The sequence below is a fragment of the Manis pentadactyla genome, chromosome 4 (assembly GCF_030020395.1).
Source record: "Manis pentadactyla isolate mManPen7 chromosome 4, mManPen7.hap1, whole genome shotgun sequence".
Lineage (NCBI taxonomy): Eukaryota > Metazoa > Chordata > Mammalia > Pholidota > Manidae > Manis > Manis pentadactyla.
The window spans coordinates 54,281,762-54,308,917 of record NC_080022.1 but is presented as its reverse complement, the minus strand read 5'-3'; the positions used below and the strand labels follow the sequence as shown (position 1 = coordinate 54,308,917).

Here is a 27,156-nt window from a genome sequence, read left to right as displayed (position 1 = left end):
TGGAATGATGGGAATGTCAGTAGTTTGATTTTGGAAATGCTAAGTTTGAGATGCCTATTAGGCATCCAAGTGGAGGTTGTGTTAGCAATTGGATATACACAGCTCTGGGGTTTAGAGAATCCAGGCTGGAAAAAAATGTGTAAGCTGCCTACAAAAGGTAAATACCTTTAAAAAGTCATGAGATGAGATCACCAAGTCAGTGAGTGAATAGAATAGAAAAAGTTTTTGTTGAATAAATGAAAAGTTTACTCACATATATGTGTGTGTGTATATTTTGGGGGAAGTGTATTAATCCTGTAGTTTCTCATGCCACTAATTAGCCTATAAATACATTTTGTGTGACACCTTGCATTCATCTTAGGTCAAAAGTCCCAGCTTCAAACAGTGTGTGTATCTGCCCCACAACCTTCAACTTCCCCTTATTGATAAGCTATTGATAAAACTGAAAATTTTAAGAGCCACTTTAGGAAGTGCAGAGGAAAATACTTCCCAATTACAATTATTGGACAAGACCTTTCACATTCAGCTGACAAAAAACAAACAAGAAAGTATTTTTTTAAAACCTCAAAACCATTTGAGATGCTATGTTGAAATATCAAGTACGTGATTTCTCCAGACACATCCCTTTTCAGCCCTGATGAGGTATCGCATACAGCTAGCATGAGTTCTAAATGAAAATGCTTATGTACAAACCCTTGAACCAGAGAAGTTTCCCTGGGGGGCTGTTTTCTCTTACGGGGATTTTACAGTTATGTTGGTCTTATAAAATTACTTTACACTTAACTTAGTTGGGCAACACAAAGAAATAACTAGCTCAGTTCCTTTGTAATCTAGCTGTCTAAATCCGTCTGGAAATGCTTTGTGCATGAAGAGGACACACTCCTTGGGTAGTATTTTACATCGGTGCATTCTTTTCTGTACTGCATAGAATCTTCAGAATATGTACAGCACTTTTTAAAAGTGTTCAGCATTCCTCCCTTTTCCAATACAACAAATTCTTGATTAACCATGTCCCCTATACCGACCTCCAGCCCTGAAAGTGTTAGCCACAGCAAAGTTGTAATAAGGGACTGGATTTCTTCCAGGTCTCCCGCTCCTAGACTGCTTCTCCTCACCTACAAATGTAGGTTTGAAATTAGTCACATTCACATTAAGATCATCCAAACAGAAGCACTGAGAAAATAAACTGTTGGTCTCCTTTCCAAATAAAATGCATCTCAATGTAACATACAAATGTTTTAGTTTAATAATATGCATAAAAGTATTTGTTAAAGTATGAATGACAAGTTTTATTTAGAAAGTAATCATCCTCATCATACATGTATAATGAACTCTGTAAAGCAATCTTGGAGATCTGTCACATCACATTTGGGGTTACACGTATCACTGGTCTATTCCAGTAGCATGGCCACTCAAAAGCAGATTATAATTCATGAGCTATTATATACTAGGATTTTTACAAATAAGGTACTTCAGGAGGCAAAATGGAAAAAGAAATTAAAATGCACAACTTATATTCATCTATGGAAGTAATAGTCCCCAGTTGTGAACTAATTACTATGCTTGGAAAATGCTAGCATCCTCATGAATATATTGGTTAAATTATTGTGCAAAATCTGAATTTTGCAAACTTTGAAAAGGCAGATTTTTGTGACATCTCTTAAGCATTGCCCTGAGAGCATAAGGAATGTTATTAACTAAATGAAACATTTCAGCCACGAAAGGATTCTTCTTCAAGGGGATACCTCAGAGGTAAAGACTTCTTAAGGACTCTAAGAAAAATCTGTAAGTTTCTAAGTAGAGGAAAAGAAACAACTATGAAAAGTGCTCCAGCTGAGAACTCACCCTGAGGATGGGATGAGATGTGACAGGACTGCTCCTGCCCCAAAACAGTATTCTCTTTCTATGAACTGCTGGAATGCTTTTTGCACTTTGCTTGGTAACACTCTGAACATTTTTCTGTGAATGTGTCATTTGGTTCTGAGGCATTCCCATGTAAAAACGCAGCTGCAGCACTGTGTGCTAAATGCAGGACTACATAGGTACTGGTAAGGGTTTCAGATGTGGGGAAGATGATCCCATGTCATTAATTCTTTCTGGGAAGGATTTTTATTACATTGCCTTCTTAGCACCAATGTGTAAATTTCTCAGCTACACCAAGAAAACTGATTGGTAGGAGTAGAAAGGTGGGTAACTTTGGAATGTGAAGAACCTCGGGGGGCAGGGCAGCCTAGGAGGAAGGTCCTAAGTTGGAGAGGAGGCCAGCAAACCTCACAGGAGTGTATCTGGACTCCAACGGCACTTGGGGATATGGAGGGCTGCAAAACTCTCAGAGAAAGACCTTGTCCTTGGGAAGAGGTGGAAATTTACACTTTGCGTTCTCCAAACTGTTCATACTATCTTCTTTCCAAGACCCAAAACTCAGGCAGGTACCTTGAGCGTTATAGATCAGCTACATTAGGGTTAAGCCTGCCTCAGATGGCTTGGCCTGGGAACTCAGTCACCAATTCATAATATTGTTTCTGTGGGAAAGTGTTTTCAAAGTCCACCTGTAAGCCAGTTGTTCGGAATGTGATAGAATCCTTTCATAAAATTACTTACTTGTATGCAATTTTGTATGCATATTCTTAGTTTTAGAATGTAACCAATGTGCTTTTAATCTCCAAACTATATTGTAGTATATAGGAAAAAAGATCAATCTCTCGTATAAGGAAAAGATAATGTCCAATGTTCATGTGACCAAGGTGAAACTTCTGTGTTGCACATTCATATATAGCAATACTTCCTATTCACGTTTATTACTTAAATGATACATAGGCACTGCAAAGTAAGTGTCTCTGTTTTCAGACACATAACAAATTCAACCACCTACCACTTCAATAAACCATTCCCTTATTAGAGAATAGCTAGAAATACTCTATTTGGAAGTACTTTTTATCATTTTGGAAATACAATCAAAAGGCAATGCTTTAAGGCTACACATTAAGTCTACCTTGACCTTGGCTATTTGAATTGTGCACAAGGAACAAAGCCACTTTTGCAAAAGGTAGTGTAACTATTTCTACCTTAGGAAAAGAAAAGTTATTACAAGCCAACTAGACATTTAAAATGATATCTTAAAACTTATTGCTGTTATATTATTGCAGGACAGATGATTGCTCAAAACTGCCCATTTCAGATTACCAAGAAATTCTAACTTTTTTTTTCTTTTAAGCAAGGTTACATTAGAATAAAGACTTTTAAAATTAATCTTTTCTTTTGTGTTAAAAGAAATTTATTACAGTAAGTGCAAGTGTTATGAAAAATGTTGCTTAAAATTATAAAGTGTCTACATAATTATTCTAATATAAATATTGGGAATAACAACTTTAACAATTCTATATGTACACAGAACACTGAAAACAGAAAATCATGCACAAGGCCAAAATAGAACTTTGCACATTATCCTTTTAGGTCTCACTTTTATCTTCTAGAGCCAGCAACATTCTAGGATATGAAGGGGTCTGTAATTACTCAGATTACAAACTTCAAGGTTTCCGTGTTTCAATGTATGTCAGTTATCACACATCAACAACGCTTTAACATTTCTTATATTCTGATCAAGTGGTTTTAATTCCCATAGCCCCTTTCTTAAAAGGTCTTGGACCAAAAGTTGAACTACAAAAACTGTGATTACAGAATCCAGCATGACATGTATTGTCAATGATTCATTTAAAAGTAGTAAAAAGTATTACATATAAATACCTATAGGATGTGAAAGACAAAAAGTACATCAACATGTAAATAAAATTAAGCAGCTCCCTCTACTTGCTTACTGGGCTCCGTGTCTCTATGGAAAGGAGAGGCCAGAGCCGCGAGGCAGTGAGAGCAAATCAGAGCTGCTGGGAGTGTTCCGCGGGAGGCGGGACAGGGGCGGGGCCAGCGCGAAGCAGCACAGGGAAGGAGGTTATACAGTATCACCCATTTCTCCCTATACAGCTGAAGCGGGGACGGGTTCCAGCCCAGCCTCCCTCCTTACATCCCAGTGGGGTGCTGGGGTTTTTCGGTCCCCCGAGAACTGTGAAAACAGCGTGCCTTTCAGGCAGTATGAAGGCACTGCTGTTCCCTACTGAGAACACTTCATAAATTTGAGGGACAGCCTATATATTACAGGTTTGGACATTTTGCAAATACCAGAGAGTTTGAACTATAGGCTTCAACATGAGAGTAGTTGAAGTAATTTCTACAAATGATCAGCTAATGCCCAGAGAGGTTATGTTGCTCAGCCAAGAGGAAGACAAGGAAGCCCGGTGTGATGCTTGAAGTCCTCTGCAACAGTGCTCGTCAAACTTTAACATATATACAATTCACTTGGGATTTCAACAAGACAACACTAGGTCCAGGGTAGGGCCTATGATCATGCACTTGTAATAAGCTCCTAGGAGATACTGATGCTCTCAGTCGATGGACCACACTTTGAGAAGCAAGGGTCCACACCACAAAGAGTCTACAACACAAACACCTCTGCTTCCCTGAGCCACAAGGATATCTTGCAAGTCCTGAGCGGCACTGAGACCTGCTCCAGTGTTATCTGCCTACCAGAGCACATCTCTCAGGCAAAAGGTGTGGAAGCACTGCAAAAGTGAACAGGTGTCTAAAAACTACGTAATATATTTTCTGAAGCACCATATCAACAGCCAAACAAATAATGTAATTCAACTTGAATAAATGGAGAGGTCTCTTTGCTGGGAATAAAACTAAACTTTTTCTCATGTAGTCTTCCTTGAAGTGAACATGATATTAAAGGTATAAAAAACCCCAGCATATGAAATTTCATAGTAAAAGGCCACATGTGCACATATACACATATAGTATGAATTCTAAGAAATCAAATGCATTTTCTCAGAACAAAGTGCTACCACTGCTCCCAGCTAAAATCATCTCCTCTTCCAAATACAAGGAAAAAACCTTGAATTGTAAGGAAAATGACTGCATTGCCTGCCAGCACAAGGCCACAGGCTCCCCATTTGATCTGAAACACAAGAAAAGAGGATTAAATCTTTACTTTCTTCATATTGTACTTTTGGCAAATCTGTTAGTTTCTACACTTAAAACATCCAATGAAATATTACAGAAAACTGACAAGAGGTTTAAAAATGTAATAGGAGGGAGACAGTGAACTATTCAGTAATTAGTCTAATTTTTTCAAGGTGTTTGTTAATTAAGTCTAGTATCATCCTTAACATTTTCCCCAATTAGACATATTTCTCTACTTGTTTTCAGTAGATGACTGCCTTGAATAAAATACATGCAGCAAGATTATAAAGGGTCCAATTACAACATTGGGTACTGACTATTCAGTACACATTGCCTTCTCTCATGAAAATAGGAATCAGAGAGTTATAGATTGGTTTCTTTTCTAAGCAAGGAAAGACTTTAAATAATAATCTGCACATAAATGAAAAAAGCGTTCCAGCATAGCAGATGGTTTTAGAGGTGCAGTTGGGGGTGAGAGTGCCCTCCAGTGGGGAATTTTTGTGTTCAATTTAACCAACAGCATCAGTTGAAAGGTTCTTCATGATACATGATGCATAAAAACAGAAATCACTACTGCAAAAGTTAAGAAGTACTAGTCTAAAGCACAAAAAGAATTAAGGTCATAATTTTTCATTCAAAAATGTGCAATGTTTTTTTTTATTATAAATCTTCCCTATCTTTTTTTTATTATAAATCTTTTTTATAAATAAATCTCCATTATCTAGACAGAGTTCAAAATGACATGGCATTCAAGACCCTTCCCAATTGGGCTTCACCAACCCTTCTAGCCTCAATCTCCACCAAGCACTTTTTGCTCCATCATATTGGACTGTTCATTATTCCACATACTGCATTTTCACACTTAAGGGCCATTGCTTAAACGGCCTTCCCTACTATAATCAAAACCCTATTTTCCCTTTGAGGCCCATATCAAATGCCAGTTGGAATTTCTGTTATTGGTAATCCTATGGAATTCTGATCATGCTTCAATTATGACACATTAATAGACTTATAGTGTACTTACCCATCAGGCTAGTTTCTGTACTCTTTGGGAACAGAGATGGTATCTGGCTCTTATTCCTGGTATCTTACAAATAGCAGATGTTTCAAAGACACTTACTGAATGAAGTAAGACTTGTGCATATCTGATATTCAATGCACCAAATAAGAATTTCATGAAATTAAAAAACTATGTAGTTGGTGGATTAAAAGCAAATAGTATGAAAGACAATGAACATCAAAGAATTGAATAAATTATACCCACAATGTGCATTCTGGAGACAAAAAGAGAAATTTTACAGTGATGTGAAGATGTAATCTTATTCACTATATCTTCCCTATCTTCAGTTTTCTCTCAATAGACGCCTATTGTATTGAATTGAAAATTGTGTACATGATCCTACTTGCAGGAGAAGAATTTGATATGATGTTCATTTTGGAGCTAGCAAAATATTGCTATTACAGTCTCTATGGATTGCCCTGAGATAAAGAGGCAACAATTTAAGAACAATTCCAGAAAACAGCTTACAGTAGAAAAAAAACAAGAAATCCCATGGGCTGGCTAAAAGCTATAAGAGAAACAAAACATTCTGAATACATGGCCAAGATGCTGACAGGTAGATCTAAAATGGAAGAACTGAATAACTAAAAATGCAGTTGGATTTGAGCATGATGCCTAAGCCTTGGAAATGAAATTGAGGCTCCTGACCCAAACCTTTGAAGTAAACTTGGCAACAACTGGGCAAAACAATTGAAAACAAAACTTACCACAGCCACACGAGCAAGAATAACAGGAAATCCAAAGGCGGAAACAACAATTCCAGTAGTGAAAAAATATGCCAGTTCCCGACAGGCACTACTTGCTGCATCAGAGTCATACGTCGCTCTTTTGGCAATGAAATGGGGAATGGGAGAGATGGCGTGGAATAGCAGGACAAACAAGGGCCAGTACACGCTGCCATTGTACCCAGAAGAAACCCAAAGAAAAGTGTTACAATTATATTTTAAATTAAAGATACACTACTATTTCAAAGTTATTATTATTTTAAAAGTCCAGGTCAAAAAATTATTTACCCAGTTGTCAATAGAAGTACATAAGACGATTTCTATCAAGAAAAGTAATGGTAATTAAAAATTACTAGTCCATTAACACATATATAGCTTGTATCGTGTTAATAAACAACTATTTGCTCTTCCTATAGAACAGAGTGGGTGCCTCGCACATGCTAATTCAACAGAGATCTTTCAAGTGCATGCATGTTGGAAATGTTTCAATGGCTTAAAATAAACCCCAGATTCTTTGCCCTGTCCTACAAGGCCTTACATAATCTGGTCAACTTCCATTCATTCTGTATTATTTTTCCTTCATTCCCTCAACCTGCAGCCACAACAGCCTTCTTTTCCATTCTTGAAACACTTGAGTCCGACCCTGCCTTAGGGCCTGTGTCCCGCCCTCTACTTGGAAGGCTCCTCCTCCCGACCTTCTCATTGGCTGGCTCCTTTTTATCAGGCAATCTAAACGGAGAGGTCTCCTCCAAAGCGGGCTCAACCTGACCATCTACTTCATATACACCACATCACTTTGAGCACATTGCTCTCTTAACTTTCTGCACACCACCTATTCCTATTTGATACTTTATTGCTTATGAGAACAAGCATCTGATTTGTCATAATCAACCACCATTTACCTCCAGGGTTTAGAATGAGGTGCTCCATTAATACTTAGTTAAATGAACAGAATAAATGTATTTTTAAGTATAGAAGTCATAAAAATAAGTATGCTTACTAGTAAAAACTTTAGCTGTACTCTCATCTTTATTGTAGGAGATCACAGTCATACTATAAAGCAAAAAAGTTATTTTCTTCCCAAATTTCAGCATGTTGCATTTACTAAAAATTGCCATCTTTTTTCCAATTACATTTGCTCCACAAATACTTCAAAAATATTTTTCTCCATCAGTTAGACAATTATTGTGCTTTACTCCTTGAGGAAGAAAAAAGGATAGTCTCTACTCATTTTTATATATATACCCACATCACAGTAATACGTATCACCACGATATCATGACAGCACAGATTCACCCAGCCAGCACCTCCAAGCAGAAATTGTGGCAAAGCCACACTGTAACGAAACCTCCCTGTTTCAACCACAGACCTAGCAGTGCAGGATGGTAACCAAAAAGCAAGAGGGGAAAGTGACCTTCATCAAGAGGACTCAGGATGGAAACACAGAGTTTGAAATCCTAACTTCAAACTAGATGAATTAAGATACGTTTCAAAAATCATCAAACAGCATTTTGTTGGAAGAAGCTTTTAGAGATTCTTTAGTTCAAAACTTTTTTTTTAACCTGTGAGGAAACTGAGATAAAGTGAGATACAAAGAAGAAAAAAGGTTTGGGACAGATCCGGCTGTCACCTGACATGCCCCAGACAGTTCTTCCTAGAATAATGTTGTTTTTCTGAAAAACAATCTAAAAGACTACATTCCCACTCACAGCAAGCCATCAATATTCAACTAAGAGAACGGTAAATGTAGAAACAATCTTGTTTATATACACAAGTTAAGTATGAAATGCTACAGTAAACATGTAGACCAAGGGTTGGCAAACTGTCTGTAGAGGACCAAACAGTAAATATTTTAGACTTTGCAAAACACAAATTCTCTTTGTCAGCCATTCAACTCTGCCACTGTAGTACAAAAATAGCCAAAGATAATACATAAACAAATGGGTGTGTCTGCGTTCCCATAAAACTTTAATTACAAAAACAGGCAGCAGGCTGTACTTGGCCTGTAGCCCAATTTGCTGACTCCTAATATAGTTGACAATCCTGGGTCACCATTACTGAAGTACAACATTAATTTCTATGTAGTAGCAGTAATGGGTCATTGTCTTACCTTTTAGTGATAGTGTATCACAGAGAATTAAAACAACTGAATTTAGAGTTGGCTATGGAATAATGGAAAACCCTCCGGTCAAGAGAATCAGAACATGAGTTCCACTTCCATTTCTGCCACTTACTGCTGTGCAATCTGGGTTAAGTCTGCCACTCTGTGCTCTTGGTTTCCCAGTGAGAAATGACGATAATAAATTACATCCCTAAAGCTAGACTAAAGTAATAGCTACGAAAGCTCTGGACAAATACAAGTTATTGCTTATAACTGGGTCCCTCTTCTGTTAAATGATTTCTGTGACAGTTGGTGGGTACTACAGTGATAGACTTAAACTTATCAGTGTCATGACTACTAGCTCCACTTGATCTAAGTTAGTCCCATGATCTTCCATCCAGTTGCTCAAGCCAATCACGAGACATTCAAGACCTCTCTCCCCTGCTGAACTCTGCTATCCATTAACAAAACTCAGTGGTTCTGCTGCCTAGATCTTGCCTCCCTTTCTTTCCATTCCTACTGCCCCAGCCCTAAATTTTGCTGGATTTATGTAGTCCCTTCCTTCTCCCTGACTGCACTGCTAGCACTCTCCTATCTCGTCTCACATTTCAGCCAGATGGACCTTTTTTTACCATAAACCCTCAAAAACTGTTCTTGAGCTATTTTCCCAGCTCCTATTGCTTGAAGTATAAAACTGACCTCCTTCATACAGCATACAGAGCCCTAAAGACTGACTCTACACCCTTGCCCAACCCTTCTTTCCCATCCCAGCTACAATTCATGCTCTACAATAATGAACCACATGTGATTTCGTGAACAGACTCATGCTGTCATGCTCTGGGCCTTAGCCTATGGCTTTCCTACTGCCTAAAGTCCTCTTTCCCCAAGTTTCTGTATGGCCTGCTTCCTCGTTTTCTTTACCTTTCTGCTCACATCACCCTCTCAGAGAGGTCTTCGACTGCCCTCTCCCCAACTTCTATGCCCTTTATCCTTTATTCTTCATAACACTTCAACCTCTCATAGAGCATATTTTTTAATCTGTGTACAGTCTCCCCACTGAAAATATAGACTCCAAGACAGCAGGATCTTTGTTTTCTTGTTTCTTAATCTTCAGTTCCTATAATAGTGGATAACATATGGTAAGCACTTGACCAACAGCTGCTGAATAAAGAAATTTACTCACTATTGCCTCTGCTCAGAATGCCTTCCCCTAACCCCTGACACGTCAGCCTGATAAACTCTTATTTATCCACCAAGTATCGGCTTTAAGACATCTTCTGTGCAGCGCCCCCTGCCTCTCCCAAGGAAGCTCAGATGCATGCCCAGGGAGGAGCTCATGGTATCTGCATACATCTCCACAGCAGCTATCAACCTCATGGACTGGACCATTTGCCTGCCTGTCCTGGCACAACTACACCTGTAAGCTCCTCGAGCACAGGACTGCATCTCTTCATTCTTGTATCCCCAGCTGGTTCACAGTAGGTGTTCATAAATCCTTATTAAATTAATGCTTCAATTTTAAGAAGAGTTTTCTCTGAGCAAATACAACTGACCTATGAAAGCACTGGGTTCATAATGTGGACTTCACAAATTCATTGGTTAGAGCTCGGTGCTAAAGTGAGCAAACTAACACCCTGGTAGAGACAGAGATACAAAGAGAATAGTTCTTTTTGAAATGACCACTTACCCGTAACCTTCTAAGGCACATCCCAGCATGAGAAAAGTCAGCCCAATAGCCCCACTGAAGGACAGCGCCACAAGAGCTGTGGAAAATAACACCAAGAGTTAAAAAGTTTCCAGATCAATGGTTGCCAGAGGATCAGGGGGGAGTGAAGGAAAGGGGATAACAGAGTTTTTTGGAGGGTGATGAAATGTTATGGAATCAGTAGTGATGGTTGCACAACCTTGTGAATATACCTAAAACCACAATACTACTTCAAGTACTTGCAGATTGTTTTCATGTCTTCACAGAAAATGATTCCCAACCAGCGTCTACTGAATATTTACTCCCTGCATCTGTTGGACACTAATCTCTGAAGGGACAGGAACCTATTTCTCCTTGTCATGCTACTAAGTGGGAGACAGAATATATCAGGGTTGTTTAAAAATCTTGAACATTGGATAACCACCATGGGTTCCAACCCTGACCTGCCACCAACTGGTTGTATGCCCTTGGGTAGAAGGCAAACCTCTTTAAATCTGATTTCTCACCTGTAAAATGGGGGCTTATGGGAATTAAATGAGATAATGTATGTTAAAGTGCTTGGCATAAGGAGGTGCTCAACACATGTTGATTAATGAAAGCATCTGTTCATTTTACTAATCATCCTTGATAAAGATATGAATCAAAAGCACCAGTTACAGTATTAGCCACATTTTCTTCTGAAAAAACCCACAATACTCAAAATTAGTCACTGACTAAACTAATTAACATTCTGATTGCTTCCTTTTAACTTAAGAGGTGATTTGGGTGGGCTGTTTTATAGGAAGATGCCAAGGTGTTTTTAAAAACATCTGTAGTATACAGATGTTAGGGGACAAGGAAGGACTATTAATTTTATATATTTTTTCCATTTAGTATCCATTACGTTCTAGAAGAAAAAATGCACAGAAGTAACGTTTCACATATTGTTTCATTACAGATGATCTTTTCCTTACAGGTGGTGTCTTGCCAATGGGTTTCAGCCCCAGGCAAGTTCGCTATGGATTCAGTGTGACCAAAGAAAATGACAGCAAAACATTCTTGGCGTGAGAGGGTTATACCCAACTTTATTACCAGGTGGCAGGTCAGTCACTAAAATCCCGTTCACTCAAGGTGAGTCTGCGTGCAGCAAGCCGGTCTCTGCCTCTGGGCCCCTCTGTCTGCACAGCCGTCCCACACAGCCATCCTCCAGGCCTCTCTGCAGTCGTCCCGCATAGCCGTCCTCTGGGCCTCTGTCCTCGGTGCTGCCACCACTCCAGCCTCTGCTCTGCTCTCCTGCAGCCTTGCAGCCCTGCCACCGTGTCGTGCCCAGAGCACTGGGCGGAGCTCTTTTTATAGAGTCAACAGCCATGTATTGCCCACAAGTGTGCTGTCAACCAGGGCCAGGTGAGAATCCTGGCCACAGGAACTCTCATTTTATCCACACTCCACCCCTCCAGGATTCTCTCCTCTCAATCCATGTGCCCTTAGTCTTCTGCAATGGTCCCTGTGCAAGGAAGCTCAAACATTGTTATCCAGCCTCTCCAGCAAAATGTCTTACAGACACACAGGCTGGACTCGTGACTCTGTCTCTGGCCTCTGCCTCTTTGGTCTTAATGGCTGGAACTGCTGCTCTGGTTTCAGTTGTTGCCATAGCTCCAGTAAGATCCTATTTGGGTTCCCGTCTAATTTCCTTCCATCTACTCCCGCCCATATCAAATCAACCCACATCTGGGTCCTATGTAACCCTTACAGGGCCCCTCAAATTCCTCCTGTAACAGGTCTTATTTTTTCTGGGTTCTCGTTGCTTCAGCTACTGTACGTGCCACCTCGCATTTTGTAATCGCTGCCTCAAGGCAGGCTGCACAGTCAGGAAAGACAGATTTCCCATCTCTGATCCCGACAGAACAATTCCATCCACCCCTAAGTCCCACAGCCACTGGCTCAGCCTGAGTATAGGGGCAGAGCACAGAGTGCCCCACGCCCTGGGGAGGGGGCTGCTCCTATCCTTGCGGAACTTTCAGCTGCTGGGTCTTTATTTTCTTTACAACCGCTGGGTGTGCTTTCAATACAGGAGGGGACAGTGCCTCCAGCATCACCCCTTCATCCTTCTCCAGCTCCTCCATTTCTGAGGCTGATGGCACCTTTGTCTCCACTTCCCCAAGTGCCTCCTCTGCTACAGTGCCTCGCAGCCATGCCAGCTCAGTCTTCAGAAGCTCTCTTACCTTCAGCTCAGTGCTTCACAGCTGACGCTCTCGTGCCACCTTCACCTGTGCTTCCCTCAGGAATTTGTCTTTTCCTTGATGGCCTCTTCCTCCTTCAGAGCACCTGGCAGCGCTGCTGTCTCATCTCCAATGGCACCTTGCTGCTGGTGCTCTTGGGTTGCCTCCTCTCGTATCAATGCCATCTCCTTCCTCAGGGAATCCACAGAAGTTTGCAGCTCGTGTTCTAGTGCCACCCTTTCTTGGGTCTCCTCTGTAGACCTTTTTAAGACTGTGAGAAGCAGCCAACCCACAGTCCCCACTGCCTCGCAGGCACTCTGCTTCTCAAAGGATCTGCTTACTATACCAAGGGCCACCCCTACTGCCGCAGGTGTCACCTCCACTTGCCTCCAGTCCTTGGGTGGGGCCCAGTCCTCTAGGAGGCAAGCCACCTCAGACCACATACCCATTGGGGGACGACGATACACTGTCTCCCCATTCAAAGGGGCAGCCTGCTGAAGCACCCCTCCCATAAGGGCAGCCTGTTTTTATCCTTGGTCAACAGTGAACCCTGCTGACCTTCGCCAATTGTCTTGCCAATGGGTTTCAGCTCCGGGCAAGTTCGCTATGGATTCAGTGTGACCAAAGAAAATGACAGCAAAACGTTCTTGGGGTGAAAGGGTTATACCCAACTTTATTTTCAGGTGGCAGGTCAGTCACTAAAATTCCATTCACTCAGAGTGAGTCTGCATGCAGCAAGCCAGTCTCTGCCTCTGGGCCCCTCTGTCCTCACAGCCGTCCTCTGGGCCCCTCTGTCTGCACAGCCGTTCCGCGGGCCTCTCTGCACAGTTGTCCCACACAGCTGTCCTCCAGGCCTCTCTGCACAGTCCTCCCGCACGGCTGTCCTCTGGGCCCCTGTCCTCGGGGCTGCCACCTCTCCAGCCTCTTCTCTGCTCTCCTGCAGCCTTGCAGCCCTGCCACCGTGTCGTGCCCAGAGCACTGGGCGGAGCTCTTTTTATAGAGCCAACAGCCATGTATCGCCCACAGGTGTGCAGTGAGCTAGTCAACCATGGCCAAGTGAGATCCTGGCCACAGGAACTCTCATTTTATCCACAGTTGGCGTTGCCCACTCCCTGTGCCTGACCATCTGCACCACTCCCTCCTCCAGGGGACCTTTCAAAGTCAGGAACCACAGATCTCTTTCTGTTCTCTGATACCAACCTGTCAAGGTTTACAACCACATCTCCAATGGATTCTTTTTTATTTATTTTCCTCTCTTCAGGAATCACATCCTCTGCCATCTCTTAAAGTTGGAGCTAAAAAAGGGAATTCAATTTCATTTCGTTCCACTCTACATTCTTGCTGAAAAATTGCATTTAGCTGAAAGATCCCTAGTACCACAAAGTCCTGGCCATGTCTATGCTGCAACTCAGAGCAGGTCCTAAGAACTAAGCACTTCCAACTCCAACCTGGACTTCTCTGCCTGTAGCCAACAAGGACCTCAAATTCAACATGTGTGAAACTGAAGCAGCCTCACAACCCCCTGCCAAACACAAGCTTATTCCCCTTGAAGGCTCTATCTTGAATGACCAAGACCATCATTGCCCCTGCCTTATAGACTATCAGCAAGTCAAGGGGATACCTCACTCAACCCCACTGGTCCCTTCACCCCAAAATTCATGTTAAATCCTAATGCCCAATGTGATGGGTATGTAGAGCCTTTGCGAGGTGATAAGGTCACGAGGCAGAGCCCTTATGAACGGGTGTAGTGCCCCTATGAAAAGGACTCCAGAGAACTCGGTTGCCCCTTTTGCCACTGAGAATACAGCAAGAAGCCAGCTCTCTGTGAACCAGGAAGCATGCACTCACCAGACACTGAATCTGGGGGCACCCTGATGTTGGATTTCTCAGTCCCCAGAACTGAGAAATAAGGGAGTGTTGTTTAAACCATCCAGTTTATGGTATTTTTGTTTTAGCAATCCTAAAAGACAAAGACATCCACCTATTTCTCCTGAACCCTCTGCTGCAGCTCTAGCACAGGCCCTTATTATCTCATGCCTGCCTCCTCCTGTGACTTCCAGTCCATCCTCCACACAGAAGTGATCTCCCCAATAGATAAAGCTAGTCTCACCCCTTCATAGCTGCTCTTACAGCCTGCAAGTCGTTCTCACATTCCAGGTGCACCCCTGCTCCACATCAGGTGGTGTTCCCTTCACTTGGAATAAACTGCCCTTGCCCCTCTTTACTAGGTCAAGCCTTACTGATCCTTTTAGCTTCTACTCAAGGGCAGCCTCTTCAGTGAAGCAGTCCTCTTTCTCCCTGGAGCAGAGTTAAGTAATCCCAACTGTGTAAGTTTCCTAGAGTAACTATTAACAATGTACCACAAAAGGGATGGTATGGAACAACAGAAACTAATTTTCTTACAGCTCTGGGGGCTTGATGCCTGAAATGTAGGCTCTATGGGAAGACTCCTTTCTTGCCTTTTACTAACTCCTGTGGCTGCTGGCAATGTTCGGTGCACCTTCACCTCCAGCTGCCTCATTCACTTTCTGCCTGTCTTCCTATGGGGTTCTTCCTGTTTGCCTCCAGGTCCCAATTCCCCTCTGCTTATAAGGACACTGGTCACTAGATTAAGGCTCACGTGAATCCAGTATCATTTTAACTTAATTATGTCTGCAAAGACCCTATTTCCAAATCAGATCACATTTGAGGTACTGGGGTTAGAACTTGAACATGTATTTTCGGGGTGGGGGGCACAATTCAACTCACAATACCATCAGTGGCTCCCTCTGAATCTGAACACACTTTAGACACTTAAACAGTAAGTAACAGTGTTATTTCCAACTCCGTCGCTCAACAACTTCTCACTAACCTATTTTCCCAAGTCTCAGAAATACAGTACTCTTTCAATAAAGGTTGAATTATCTGCAAAATGCTTCCTTCCATTTTATAGTCTTTTTTTTTTTACTACATCACAATTTCGAACACGTTCACATACGAACATTATTAATGGCGTGAGAGTTTCTGCACATGTGTAAATGCAGCAGTGACCAGATACTACTTGTCATCTGTTTTCTGCATTGGCTTCAAATGGCTTCCTTAGGCATTGGACAATGTCCAGGTAAACCACCTTTACGGAACTGATGTTGAAGATCGGTCAGCCAGAAAGAAAGAATGATAAAATGTGTCTGCTGCTAAAACACTTCACACACCCAAGATAAATTTCACAGTGAACCGCACATGCATGCAAATATACTGTATACATGTTTATAGCAGATACTAACTGGGAGGGAAGGTCTTTACGAAAAAATTTCAAAGATGAGAGGAACTCCAGCATAGAAACAAGTTATTGTCCTCCATTCAAAAGATGAGAAATTAGTGGTTTCCTACCAAAATAACAGGAAGTCTTCCAATAACCTCTCCCACCGCTGCCATCCCCCATTCCTCTGAGGCATAAAGATAAGGGAAGCGGTGTTCTCGGTGCACCTTTTTATCAACTGCCCCACTCAAAAGTACAGTGCACAAACCCTACTTTGTCCACAGATGAATAAACACTGAAGAAAGTAGCGGTAACAAGCCACCAAATCTACTCTCTCCACAATGACGAGAGATAAAGCATTTCTGGGCGCTTTCCGTTGACACCAGCTTGCAGTCAACTCTGCCTAATTGTTAAAAATCATTAGGAACTAGCGGATTAAGTGCCCCAGTGCGAGGAGCACTAGATACAACGGTCCCCCTGGAAGAGATGGGAAACTGCGGAGCGGCAGGAAAGGGAAGAGGCGTCAGGGTGGATGTGTCAGGACGCGGAAACCCGGGCAGCCAGGTCCAAACCCGGCATAGGTCGGGGTGGGGGGCGCTCCGAGGAATGGAGGAGCCGCGGAGGTGATGCTCCCGGGTCTCCCAGGAAGGCACGGGTCCCGGGGACGCGCGCAAGAGCCTGAAGGCCCACGGCCTCGCAAAAACGGGACGAAGGTCCCCGAAACGACCCTCTACCCGGAGGGAGCGGGCAAGCGCCTTCCCACCGCAGAGGCGGGAAGGGTAGGCGGGAAGGGTGGCCGGGCTGGGGGCGCCGTTCCCGCCCCCAAGCTGAAAGGGCAGTTCCAGGCTTAGCCCAGAGCGGAAACAGAGACCGACCGGAGGACCAACGAGCGGGGGAACCGCGGATATACCTTTAACGCCCGCCATGTCTCCGAGCTGGGGCCGCGGCTGCTTCCGGCTTCCTGCCACGGCCCTGCTCCCTCTCAAGCCCCGCCCCGGCCGGCACCGCGGGTCCCCAGCGCGCCTCTCCACGCAGAGCCCCGCCCCTACCGGGCTCGACCTCTCCAGAGCTGCCCCGTAAAGCACCGCCCCTAAATGGTCCCAATCCCAGCCCCGCCCCACAGGCCCCTCCCCTAATAACCCAGTCCCACCCCCGCCACGCAGAACCCCGCCCCTTCTCGCCCGTGACTCCACCCCCAGCTCTCAGAGCTCCGCCCCACCCCGTGATCCTGCTCCAGGGCCTGCCGGGTAAACCCACTTCCTCAGTGTAACCCGACCTGCGGCCGCGAGCCTCTGGGGAGTTTCAGAGCCCCCCCCCCCCCCTCCCCCAGGCCCTCCACCCCCGCCCCCACCCCCACCTCGGGCCCCGCCTCCGCGTAATCCCTGAACCTGCCCCATGCTCCGCCCTTCAGTCTGCGGGTTGGGACCTTGCCTCCTCCTGAACCGCCTGGTGTGTGGTCGCAGACGCTCTTCCGCCACCAAGTCAGGACGCGCCAAGCGCAGCTCAGGCGTGGCTGCGCGGTTCCTGGCTGCAAAGAATGCTGCCTGAGGGTGGAGGCCAAGAAAGTGGGGGTCGGAGAAGTAAGGGGGCAAGTTACTATCGGTGGGGAAGGAAGGCGAGAGCCGCTTACCTGCACTGTGTTCTCTGAGCCCCGCTCCCCGTGCGTGTGTGTGTGCCCGTCTGTGTTTGCTTGACTGTGGCAGAGGTGGGGATGGGGGCACCTGAGAACAGGCCTGGAGCTGACATCCCTCGCGAAGATCTTGGCGTACATTGCTTAATACCAACTTTAGCACCTTTCCAACATTAGCGTTTTCTTCTTTACACCCAAGTTTAAAGACAAAGACCATTAAGATATTTTGCGCCCAACACTTTCATGAACCTTTAAATAAAGAGCTATTTTTAAAAATGCCTTGGGGACTCAAAGTCTGCAAGTAACCAAAGTCAGTTTAGACCTCAGAGAGCCGTTTAACTCCTTGTGGGAATGGAGAGTTTTCTCATGGTGGGAACAACCTGGAAGAGACCTTAAAAGCAGTCTAGTCCAAGTGCTTCTGCAAAGAGTCTCAGAGGGTAGGACTTGCCTGCTTCATACAGCTCTTTGGAGGAGGCTCAACTACCCCTGGCTGAGAACCACTCCACTGTATGCTGCTACCCCTCTTCTCTTGCTTTTTCTTAAATTTCAACGGGACTGAAAGATAAAGGGGTTCCTGGGAACCCACGTTCCTCTGCCTACCTGAGAAGTATAAACTCTAACCACCAGTCATTCAGGATCCCTGCTCTGTTCACTTTTTCAAAACTGTGCAGTGAACATACTGTCTCAACACATGTTTACTTGTGAATTTATTTTTCTAGCTCCTCCCATTTCTCCTCATAGACGGAAAGTACACTTACTAAAAATAATGCGTTGCTAATACCGGCCTCACTGCAGACCCTTGGAGATCCAGAATTATGCTGCACTCACTCTGCTTTTGTAGCCTGCATCTATTCAGAATCTTTGAGAACATGTTTTTCTTTGAGTGTCACGTTCTTTCCAATACCTATTAAAGCACTCGGGGGAAAGCCTAAAACACTGGAAGCCTGTCCTTTTTAGTTCCCTTTCTGTAGTGCCAAGCTGCTCTCAGGAAAAAGTTAACCACTTTTTCCCCCTTATTAAGTGATGAGGATCTTCAATAGTGTCAAATCTCCCCATTTTCTTTTCCATTCCCAACCATCCAGCATGTGTCTGGAAAGCCATTTAACAGAGTTTGTTGGAGCCTTCCAAGTAAGCCTGATGCTGTCCCACAGAAGGGAAATTATTTTGGAGAAAAGTGACATTACTTCAGAGTCATAGCTTGGTTGAGCACCTACAGGTGAGGCTTAGCAGTAAGAAGCTGAAAGATGGTGAGGAATAAAACGGTGAAGTGTTTGCCCAAGGGTAATGCCTGGAAACAGGAAAATACAGAGACAGTATTTGTCTCTTAAGTTTCCTGGATCTACTCCCACTTGTGGGGGCATAGTGGGGGCTTCCCAAACAACAACAAGCAATTCTCAGACACCAGAAGGGTGTCCTACAAGACTGCCTCCCACCCCCTTTCAAGGCCAGTGACCAACCGGCTGTAAACTGAAGGTTCCCACGACCTCCTCCCTTGGACATCAGACACCAGTGACAAGTTCGGGTTGTCACCTGTGCTACTGAAAAACTGATCGGAGGTTCCCAGGCCCTCCTTCTCAGGTTCCATTAATTTACTAGAGTGGTAGTTCACAGAAGTCAGAGAAACATTTTACTCACTAGATCACCAAGTTTTTTATATAAGGCGATTAACTCAGAAACAGCCAGATGGAAGAGATGCATAAGGCACAGTATGTGGGAAGGTGCTAAGCTCCCATGCTCTCTGAGTGTGCCCCAATCCCTAAATCTCCATGTGTTCACCAACTCAGCTCACTGAACTCTGTCCTTTTGGGTTTTTATGGAGACTTCAGTACATAGGGAGGACGGATGAAATCATTGGCCATTGGCAATAGGTTCAACTTCCAACCCCTCCACCCTCCCCAGAGGTCAGAGGATAGGACTGAAAGTTCCAACCCTCTAAGCACAGGGTTGCCTCCATTGGCAACCAGCCCACATCCTAAAGTGCTTTCCAAAAGCACCATTAATACAACAGAAGACTTTATCACTCAATGCTGAGAAAATTCCAAGGGTTTAGAGAGCTATGAGCCAGGAACAGTATGAGAAATATATTTTGATCATCTGAATAATCAAATATCTGTCTTAAAAATCACTGTCTCCAAGTTCATCACAGTCTCCAACAAGTTTCCTGCCCACACCAGTTGGCCTTTCGAGTCTGCTAAACACTTTATAAAGAGAAAGCTATCTTGACAGAGGCTTCACATCTCCTGAGAAAATCTGCTATCCTCTTGACAGATGTTGCACTGAAAAATTGTTCCACTTACTCATTCCACATTACTCAAGAAAAAAAGTCACCAAAAATAGAAAGTAAAACCTTAGAAGCTGAGCCTCATCACTGATTTGCCTTCAATATCGTTTTGGATTATAAGATCTGTGTCCTCTGACAGATTGCCAAGGTATACAGGGGACTTTGGATAAATGTTTATATTCCTTCTTTGCATAGAATTCTTTTATACTATGAAGTAAGTTTTATTATCTCTATTTTACAGATGGGAAAACTAAGGGTCAGATAGTAACCAGTGAGTAGGGAAGCTGAGAGCAAGTTCAAAACTGTTCAACTCTACAGTCAACATTTGTACTATTCCCCACAAATCTTGTGCACCAGGAGGCAGGAACTGTCCTAGAAATTAGAAATAACAGCAACCCCTGATGTTTAATGGGCAACCAAATCCATTCATTAATTTTTATTTTTCCTTTACACATCTATTAGTATCTTGCATACAGTATCTGTTAAATATAGTTAACAAGATTTTGTAAGTTCACTATATATAGTATCATCTCTCCTTATCCTACAGAAAAGATCTAGCCTTGAACCACAGTTCTGGGTAAACCTCTCCATGCTTCCATCTCCTGAAGTAAGATTTACAAAACCTGCCTCCCAGAACTTCTTGAGAATTAAATGAGAAAACTAATGCATATAAAATAGCCCCTAGGGCAGTGCATGCCAGATGAACGCAGCAGCATCATATCTGCAGCGGGGTAGGCTCTCAAGTCACTGCTTAAGTTAAAATTATGATGCAACACTACTGAAATTAGTGTTAGTTTTCCTTCTTCACTCTGAACCACTTCTTTTCACATAGCTATTCCTTGTACAGAACCTACAATTCAAGTCTCTGCCATTTTATGCAGACACATCTTACCAGCCCAAGGAGATGAAAATAAGGGCCAAGGCACAAGATACTTTTGATTACTTTTCCCTACTCATGTTACCCACTCACCACAACCAGATGACCTTTCAGTGTAATTCCAGTCCCATCACTGACCCACAGTGATGATATACTTTGTCTTATGGACTATCAGTAACGATAACAATAGCTACTATTTAGTGAGTACCCACTTGATAACAGTTCATATACACAGTCCCTAACTCCTACAGTGAAGAGTTGCTGGAATTATCTCTATTTTACAGGTGGTAAAAGTAAGACAGTGTTTAAGAAATTTGCCCAATATGACAGACCTTAGGTGGAAAAACCAGGATTCAAACCCAGTCTATTGGTCACAAGCTAATACTGTACCACTATGCCCAAAGAAGTCCACTATAGTTCTTGGTTATCTTTAGGACAATCAAAACTCATTTACTTGACCTAAATTACCTGATAGATGATTCTAGCAGGGAAACTGTCCTGCTACTGTGATACCTGTTTCCAGAATTCAACTTTTGTGTTCATTCTTTATGCAATGTTTCATCAGTGGTACGAGCATCCAACTTGAACAATCTTCCAGGGACAGTACAGTGATGGTTTAAATGCTTTTGATTTGCAGCATATGCTTCTAAATGAACATGCTGCTTCTGTCCATAAAGAACCAAAATACATTCTCTATGACAAAGTCCCTGACTCCCAGGATCAATCCATTTGCCCCAGCATGCAAATGAAGTTTTGCAAATCCTTTAATATTCTTCTAGGATTCTCACTAGGATTTCTATGCTAATTCTTTTTGAAACATGGTATTCAAGTACAGTGATCAAAAATGTGTGTGTGTTTGGTGGGGGAGACAGAGAGAGACTGGCTGCAAAGAGTGTCAGTGGGGGTGGTTAAAGTATAAATACAGAAATCCTGTTAAATCACGTTTTGGTGCAAACGTATTATATGCTTGTCATATTCTTCCCCCACAACGTTCCTAAAAGTGAATCATGTTGGAAGATGTAATTCAAGCTTGTCATTATATTCCTACAAGTGCAAAAATAACTTAGGTTCTACAAATATTTTTGAGCCTTTTAATATACATTACAAATATTTTAGACCAATCACATTTTGTTGTGTAACATATTTACAAAACAAAAAATATATTACAATAAAAATGAATGAAACAGTGCATCTGATCAACAACAAGCTCTGTCACAACCAGATATTTAAAAGGAATGCAAAAACCTCTTGGTCTGTGTGTAAGAGTTTTGAGATAAATAGGGGTCCAGAATTATGTATCTGGAAAAGAGATGGGAGAGCCCCCCAATTTAAGTTAGGTAAGATTCTTTCTCATTGCTAATTACATAATGTTTAATGATGTTTCAAACTGTGAACATTGATGAATTACCCAAACATGATACAAAGATAATATAGTTCATTTCAAAATGTACGTGACATTCACATAATAGTCTTTTAATTATTATCATTATATACTGTAGTTCACACAATATCTACAGGTGTATATGAGAAAAGATACAGGTCACAGCAACATGTCTCACATTCCAGTTTTAAGTAAGACAAGCACATACTGGATCAAACATTATTTCATAATACATTAATAAATAACACCTATGGTTATGGTTACCATGAACAGTTTACAGCTGTATATTAAAAAGAGAACATTTTCTGCAAGTTTCACATTGTCAGTAAAAGGTAAAATAAATAATGAGCCTTTATAGCCAAAAAAGAGAAAGAAAGAGAGAAAATTATATATAGAACATAAAGTATTTTTGACATGCTGCTTTTCTGGTACAGTTTGCCACAAGAAAATTAAAATAGAAACAAAAATGATTGTCTTTCAAAAACAACTTTTGAAAGCTTTTCACAATATTGAGCATGAACCTTTTGAGATTAGCATGGAAATCTTTTTGTCCATCTGCTTTGCATATATATACTATGCACATTTTGTATGTGCAAAAGAGACCTGCTAAGGCCCACAGATAGCAACTAGCTTCCCCCTCAAATTAGAAACAGCCAAAACACTGAACCGAAATGCAACCAGTGTGTGGTCTACAAAGGTTGCATTCCTATCTTGCTTTCACAGACGTCCCTGTGTGAATGTTGTTCCTATAGATTCCCAACTACTTTAAAGCAATAAACCTCACTGTAATAATCCAAGGGGTTCAGTTTCACCTGGTGGGGAGAGGAACCTGGTTTCTCAAAGTGTACTCTGACAAGCCACCAACCCGGGCTGAAGGCAAGGTTTTTCTATCAGGTCTCTCACTGCAGCTCTCTTTACTGCAACTGCGCAGGTCTCGGTACCAGTGGTCAGTGTTCTATCCTCTACTGCAACCACTCAAAAACCTTGGACAGGGACTCCACACTAGACACTGGTCCTCATAAATGATAACTGCGCAAAACTGCTTTTCAGCCTGTTTCTAGCTAAGAACATCACGCAAAAGGAAGAGCATTAAGCCTTATGGCAAAATTAGAAGTTTGTTTCACATCAGGTGTAGTAGAGTTGTTGTTACGGTATTAAGACATTTTCTTTAATCAACCACAACTTTTTAAAGAGAAAGGAAGGTAGCAGTCCAAATTTCTGACCAGGAATGAAGATTTCTATATCACAGAACCCCTATTTTCTTAAGTCAGCATTTTCACTAACTTTTAGCTTATCTAGGAAGAGTTGGTGGTAATCACTAGGTTATAGTATAATCACCTCCCACAATTCAAGTTCTTTTACGTCTGTTAGTCCTCTTGACCCAAAGAAGTATACACATTATGCTAAAGACCATAGCAAATTTCCATAAAAATAAAATACTTGGTGGTCCTATTCCTGGAATCTATGTAAAGCCATTGCTCAAATTATATCTTTCCAAGAAAATTTCAAAACCATTAGTTAAAATCCATCAGGTAATCCTAGTATCATGACTTTTGCTCATTACTCCTATTCCGAGACAATGAGATGGGTGTTATGAGTTCAGAAGCCTCTATTTTCCATTTTCCCACAAAACGCTGAGTAGGCTTCCCAAAGGGCAGGCTGGAATGTTATAACTCTGCGAGGTCATCTGGCTAAGTTCCTCTTCTGCTTTGGGACTTGAGAAAACAAACATCCACATTCCTTATGAACAAGGAATTAATTCACAAGTAATTTCACAGTTTAGTACTGGATACATGTTACTGAAGTTTTTGGTTCATCTGGGAAAACCTCAGAATCGTGATATACACTAAGCATTAACACAGGTCTGCAGCAGAGATGGAAAAGCACATAAATTAGTACAAGGGCTTCTGGCCTTGATTTTCAAATTCAGACCAGGCATCATTGAGCTCCATGAAAATCATCTTTGCATACTGTTCATAGGGTTGCCCAGTAGCCTATAGAAAAAAACAACAACATATACCCACACACATTAGATACTACAGATGAAAATTTTATTTACACTAAAAGTTTCACTGCTAATATTTAGACTCTAAGTAATTAAAATGTTTCTCTATTAGGTAATTATTCTTTTTACAGCCCAATATATGTGAACCTGATTACTATGACCTCCTCAAAACTCCCTTTCCTTAGAAATTCACATATGGTTGTACTAATCAGTCAATAGGTAGAAAAATGAGAACTTATTAGGCAGCAAGAGATGTATCCATTCTCCAAAAGTATCTACCAAATGAGAAAGGCTCATGACAGCCTATCCCCAATTGATTGTCTGTATTCTAAACTGCCATTTTTCCATTTCTAAAAAGAGTTAAGTTCTTGGAGACCCATAACCTAGGTATACAGTTTGTGGATTTTTCTGGACTCCTAGTTCTCTTTCTCTTTCAATTCATTGAAATGCAGTGTTTCTCATTAGTTTTTCTATTCATATTAGCCACAAAAAGTGGCGAGAGATGAAAATCAAATACATCAAATTCAAGTGTGTGTTCCTAAGTTTGAATCATAATCTCAACATCATAGGACTGGCATAGTCCACATCACAGCAAGACAACTCACTCCTGTTGAGAGTTTTCTATGTATTATGATGTCAACTGGGCCATACAATAGCTGAAGTTTCTGACAATGTAGAACACGTATATGTGTATAAACTTCAATGAAAACATAAACTGGCATAAACAATATAGTCATGCATTTAGTTCCATTTCAGTTATTTTGTTAATTCTCACTAATTTTGCCATCTACATTCTAAAGCTTTTTCATGACAATCCTGGCTAAATATATTGCTGTTATCTCTCTAGGAGAAAAAAGTGGGTTCTTAGCCCATCCCTACTATTATAAGTCAGGACACAATTTACTTCTGATCTCTAAAAATTAGTGGTGAATCATACACCACTCTAGATAAAGCCCCCATTTTGTTATTTGCAGTATGTAGTTTGATTTCTTTTCTTCCACTTTATTAAGTATAACTATTTGTTTATATACCTGATTTTATCCAACAGAATTGACATTATCACATAAACAGCCTAATATCCAGCAAATTGAAAGTATGATGTTTTAATACACGTTCATAAACTAATGAAATGAGGACCAGACAAGCGATCCAATACGGCCAGTTACACTCACTTTATCTGGGTGCACCACCAGCACAGCCTTCCTGTACACCTTCTTCACCTGCTCTGGTGTGACCAGGTCTGCCATGCCGACTGGTTTCCACTTGGTCTCCCCAGCCCACAGCACAGTGTGCATCGTGGACAGAAGTGCTCTGATATTTCTCTCTTTGCCTTCAATCCATTCCAGAATCTGTACATGGATGGAAATTAAAACATTCAAATGTTTTCGATTCCAGACGGTCTCCCCCAGGACTCTGGAAACCCTTCCACTCCAGCAACATGGAGCATGTGGGGCTCCCTACCTACTCCAAGCTGTTTCCTTTACCTGGAATGCTCTTTCACCTCCAGCTGTTTAACTCTTCATCACCCTTCAAAAGCCTGCTCTGGAATTTTATAGTGTTCATCTTTGAGTTTGAATTTCTCCCTCTCTCCCCACCCCAGCATTAATTACTCATTCCTAAAGCAAAACTCCATAAGGACACACACCACATCAAGTTTGGTCTCTGCTGTCTGCCCCTGTCTAGTATAATGTCAGTACACAGACACTAAATATCCCTTGAAAAAAAGGAACAAATTTTTCTGGGCTACTTAAACGTGTTGCTATCATAACATGTGCCACACTTTATTATAATTGCCTGTGTGTTTGTCTTTCCCTGACTTTAGGCAGAGCTATTTGAAGAATGGCACTGTTTCTTATATATCACTATATCTCAGGAACCATATATAACTTACCTAGCTCAAAATGGAGCTAAAAATTAAAAAGTTCAAAAATTGTTAAACGATTTAATCCACTTAGTCTTTCATTCAAGCTATAGGCATTCATAGTTTGTATCTTCATAGTTAGAACAAGTGAGGGCATTAAATTGAAGGGTTTGTAGTAATGCATCAACATGTGGCACATCATAGGAGCTCAGCGCGTATTTGCTGGTGAGTGAATGGTTTTGTCAAGGTTAATGATGCCTCTTCTCCCAAAGAATTAAATAACCGGTACTAACTAAATAGCCTAGCATGGTTTAAAAGACATAAATTACTTTTTTTTATAGAAAACTGTCAAGAGTTTGCCTAATGAGCAAAGTTTATCTAGATGGAGCACAAAGTTTTTGGAAGGAAAGTCTCTGGACGTTATATAAAGTGAAAAATACATGCAAACAGAGGATCCTGTATTGTACTAAAAAAGATATCAAAGAATCTATATATTATCCTCAAAAAGGTATCAAAGAAGCTATACGTCTTTAATGAATGTTTGACTCTGTCTGGAAATATGTTATATTTAATATTTTCAAAATGTGTAAGATTGCCTGGCTGTGCTAGTCCTGATTTGGGGAATGTTTTAATGTAGTAACAGACTAGACATTCATCTTCCAGTCAGTTACAGTGTCAACATATTTAGTATTTTGTCATGCAGGAATTCAACCTGTCCTTCTGTGAAGAGGATTATAATTCTCTTGATCTTTACAAAGTATCTCACCGTCTCACACAATTCATCAACACAACCACCATTTTGCTTCCAAGCTAACCTGGGTCCATCTGTCCATACAATAACCTTATCTTTCATGAAATAACATCTATTTCAACATCTATCAAAAAAAGGAGCTAGATTAGCTGGTTTGCAAACTTAAAAAAAAATGGAGAAACATTCTTTTTCCCTAAATCACATCTTACCTAGACTTCCAGAATCAGAAACAAATAAAGGTAGATGGGCTCTGGCTAAAAGTGGAGGGCTACAGTGAGAAAGCCAGGCACCAGGAGTGCTGATGGCTCCACACACATGACCTTGTCA

The 27,156-nt window shown here is 41.8% G+C and overlaps 2 protein-coding genes across 6 annotated transcripts in view; both read right to left on the bottom strand.

Annotated features, from left to right (window-relative positions):
• Positions 1 to 1,264: 1,264 nt before the first annotated feature.
• LEPROT (leptin receptor overlapping transcript) lies at positions 1,265 to 17,101 on the bottom strand. Of its 2 annotated transcripts, none has more exons than XM_036911322.2 (4): positions 16,954 to 17,101; positions 10,590 to 10,665; positions 6,784 to 6,970; positions 1,265 to 5,011 (listed from the first exon to the last, which is right to left on the bottom strand). In XM_036911322.2, the coding sequence occupies exons 1-4, from the start codon at positions 16,967 to 16,969 to the stop codon at positions 4,895 to 4,897; spliced, it is 396 nt and encodes a 131-aa protein (XP_036767217.1). In that variant the 5' UTR covers positions 16,970 to 17,101; the 3' UTR covers positions 1,265 to 4,894. The 2 variants fall into 2 exon arrangements, with proteins under 2 accessions (XP_036767217.1, XP_036767218.1); XM_036911323.2 differs by lacking the exon at positions 16,954 to 17,101 and adding an exon at positions 12,809 to 13,047.
• A 4,807-nt stretch (positions 17,102 to 21,908) lies between these two features.
• DNAJC6 (DnaJ heat shock protein family (Hsp40) member C6) overlaps positions 21,909 to 27,156 on the bottom strand; it is a 144,963-nt gene continuing 139,715 nt past the window's right edge. For all 4 annotated transcript variants that reach the window (XM_036911318.2, XM_036911320.2, XM_036911317.2 and 1 more), the window contains exons 18-19: positions 25,390 to 25,566; positions 21,909 to 24,206 (exon numbers count right to left, since the gene is read on the bottom strand). In XM_036911318.2, coding sequence (XP_036767213.2) covers positions 24,105 to 24,206; positions 25,390 to 25,566 — 279 coding nt within the window. In that variant the 3' untranslated portion in view covers positions 21,909 to 24,104. The remainder of the gene's footprint in view (positions 24,207 to 25,389; positions 25,567 to 27,156) is intronic.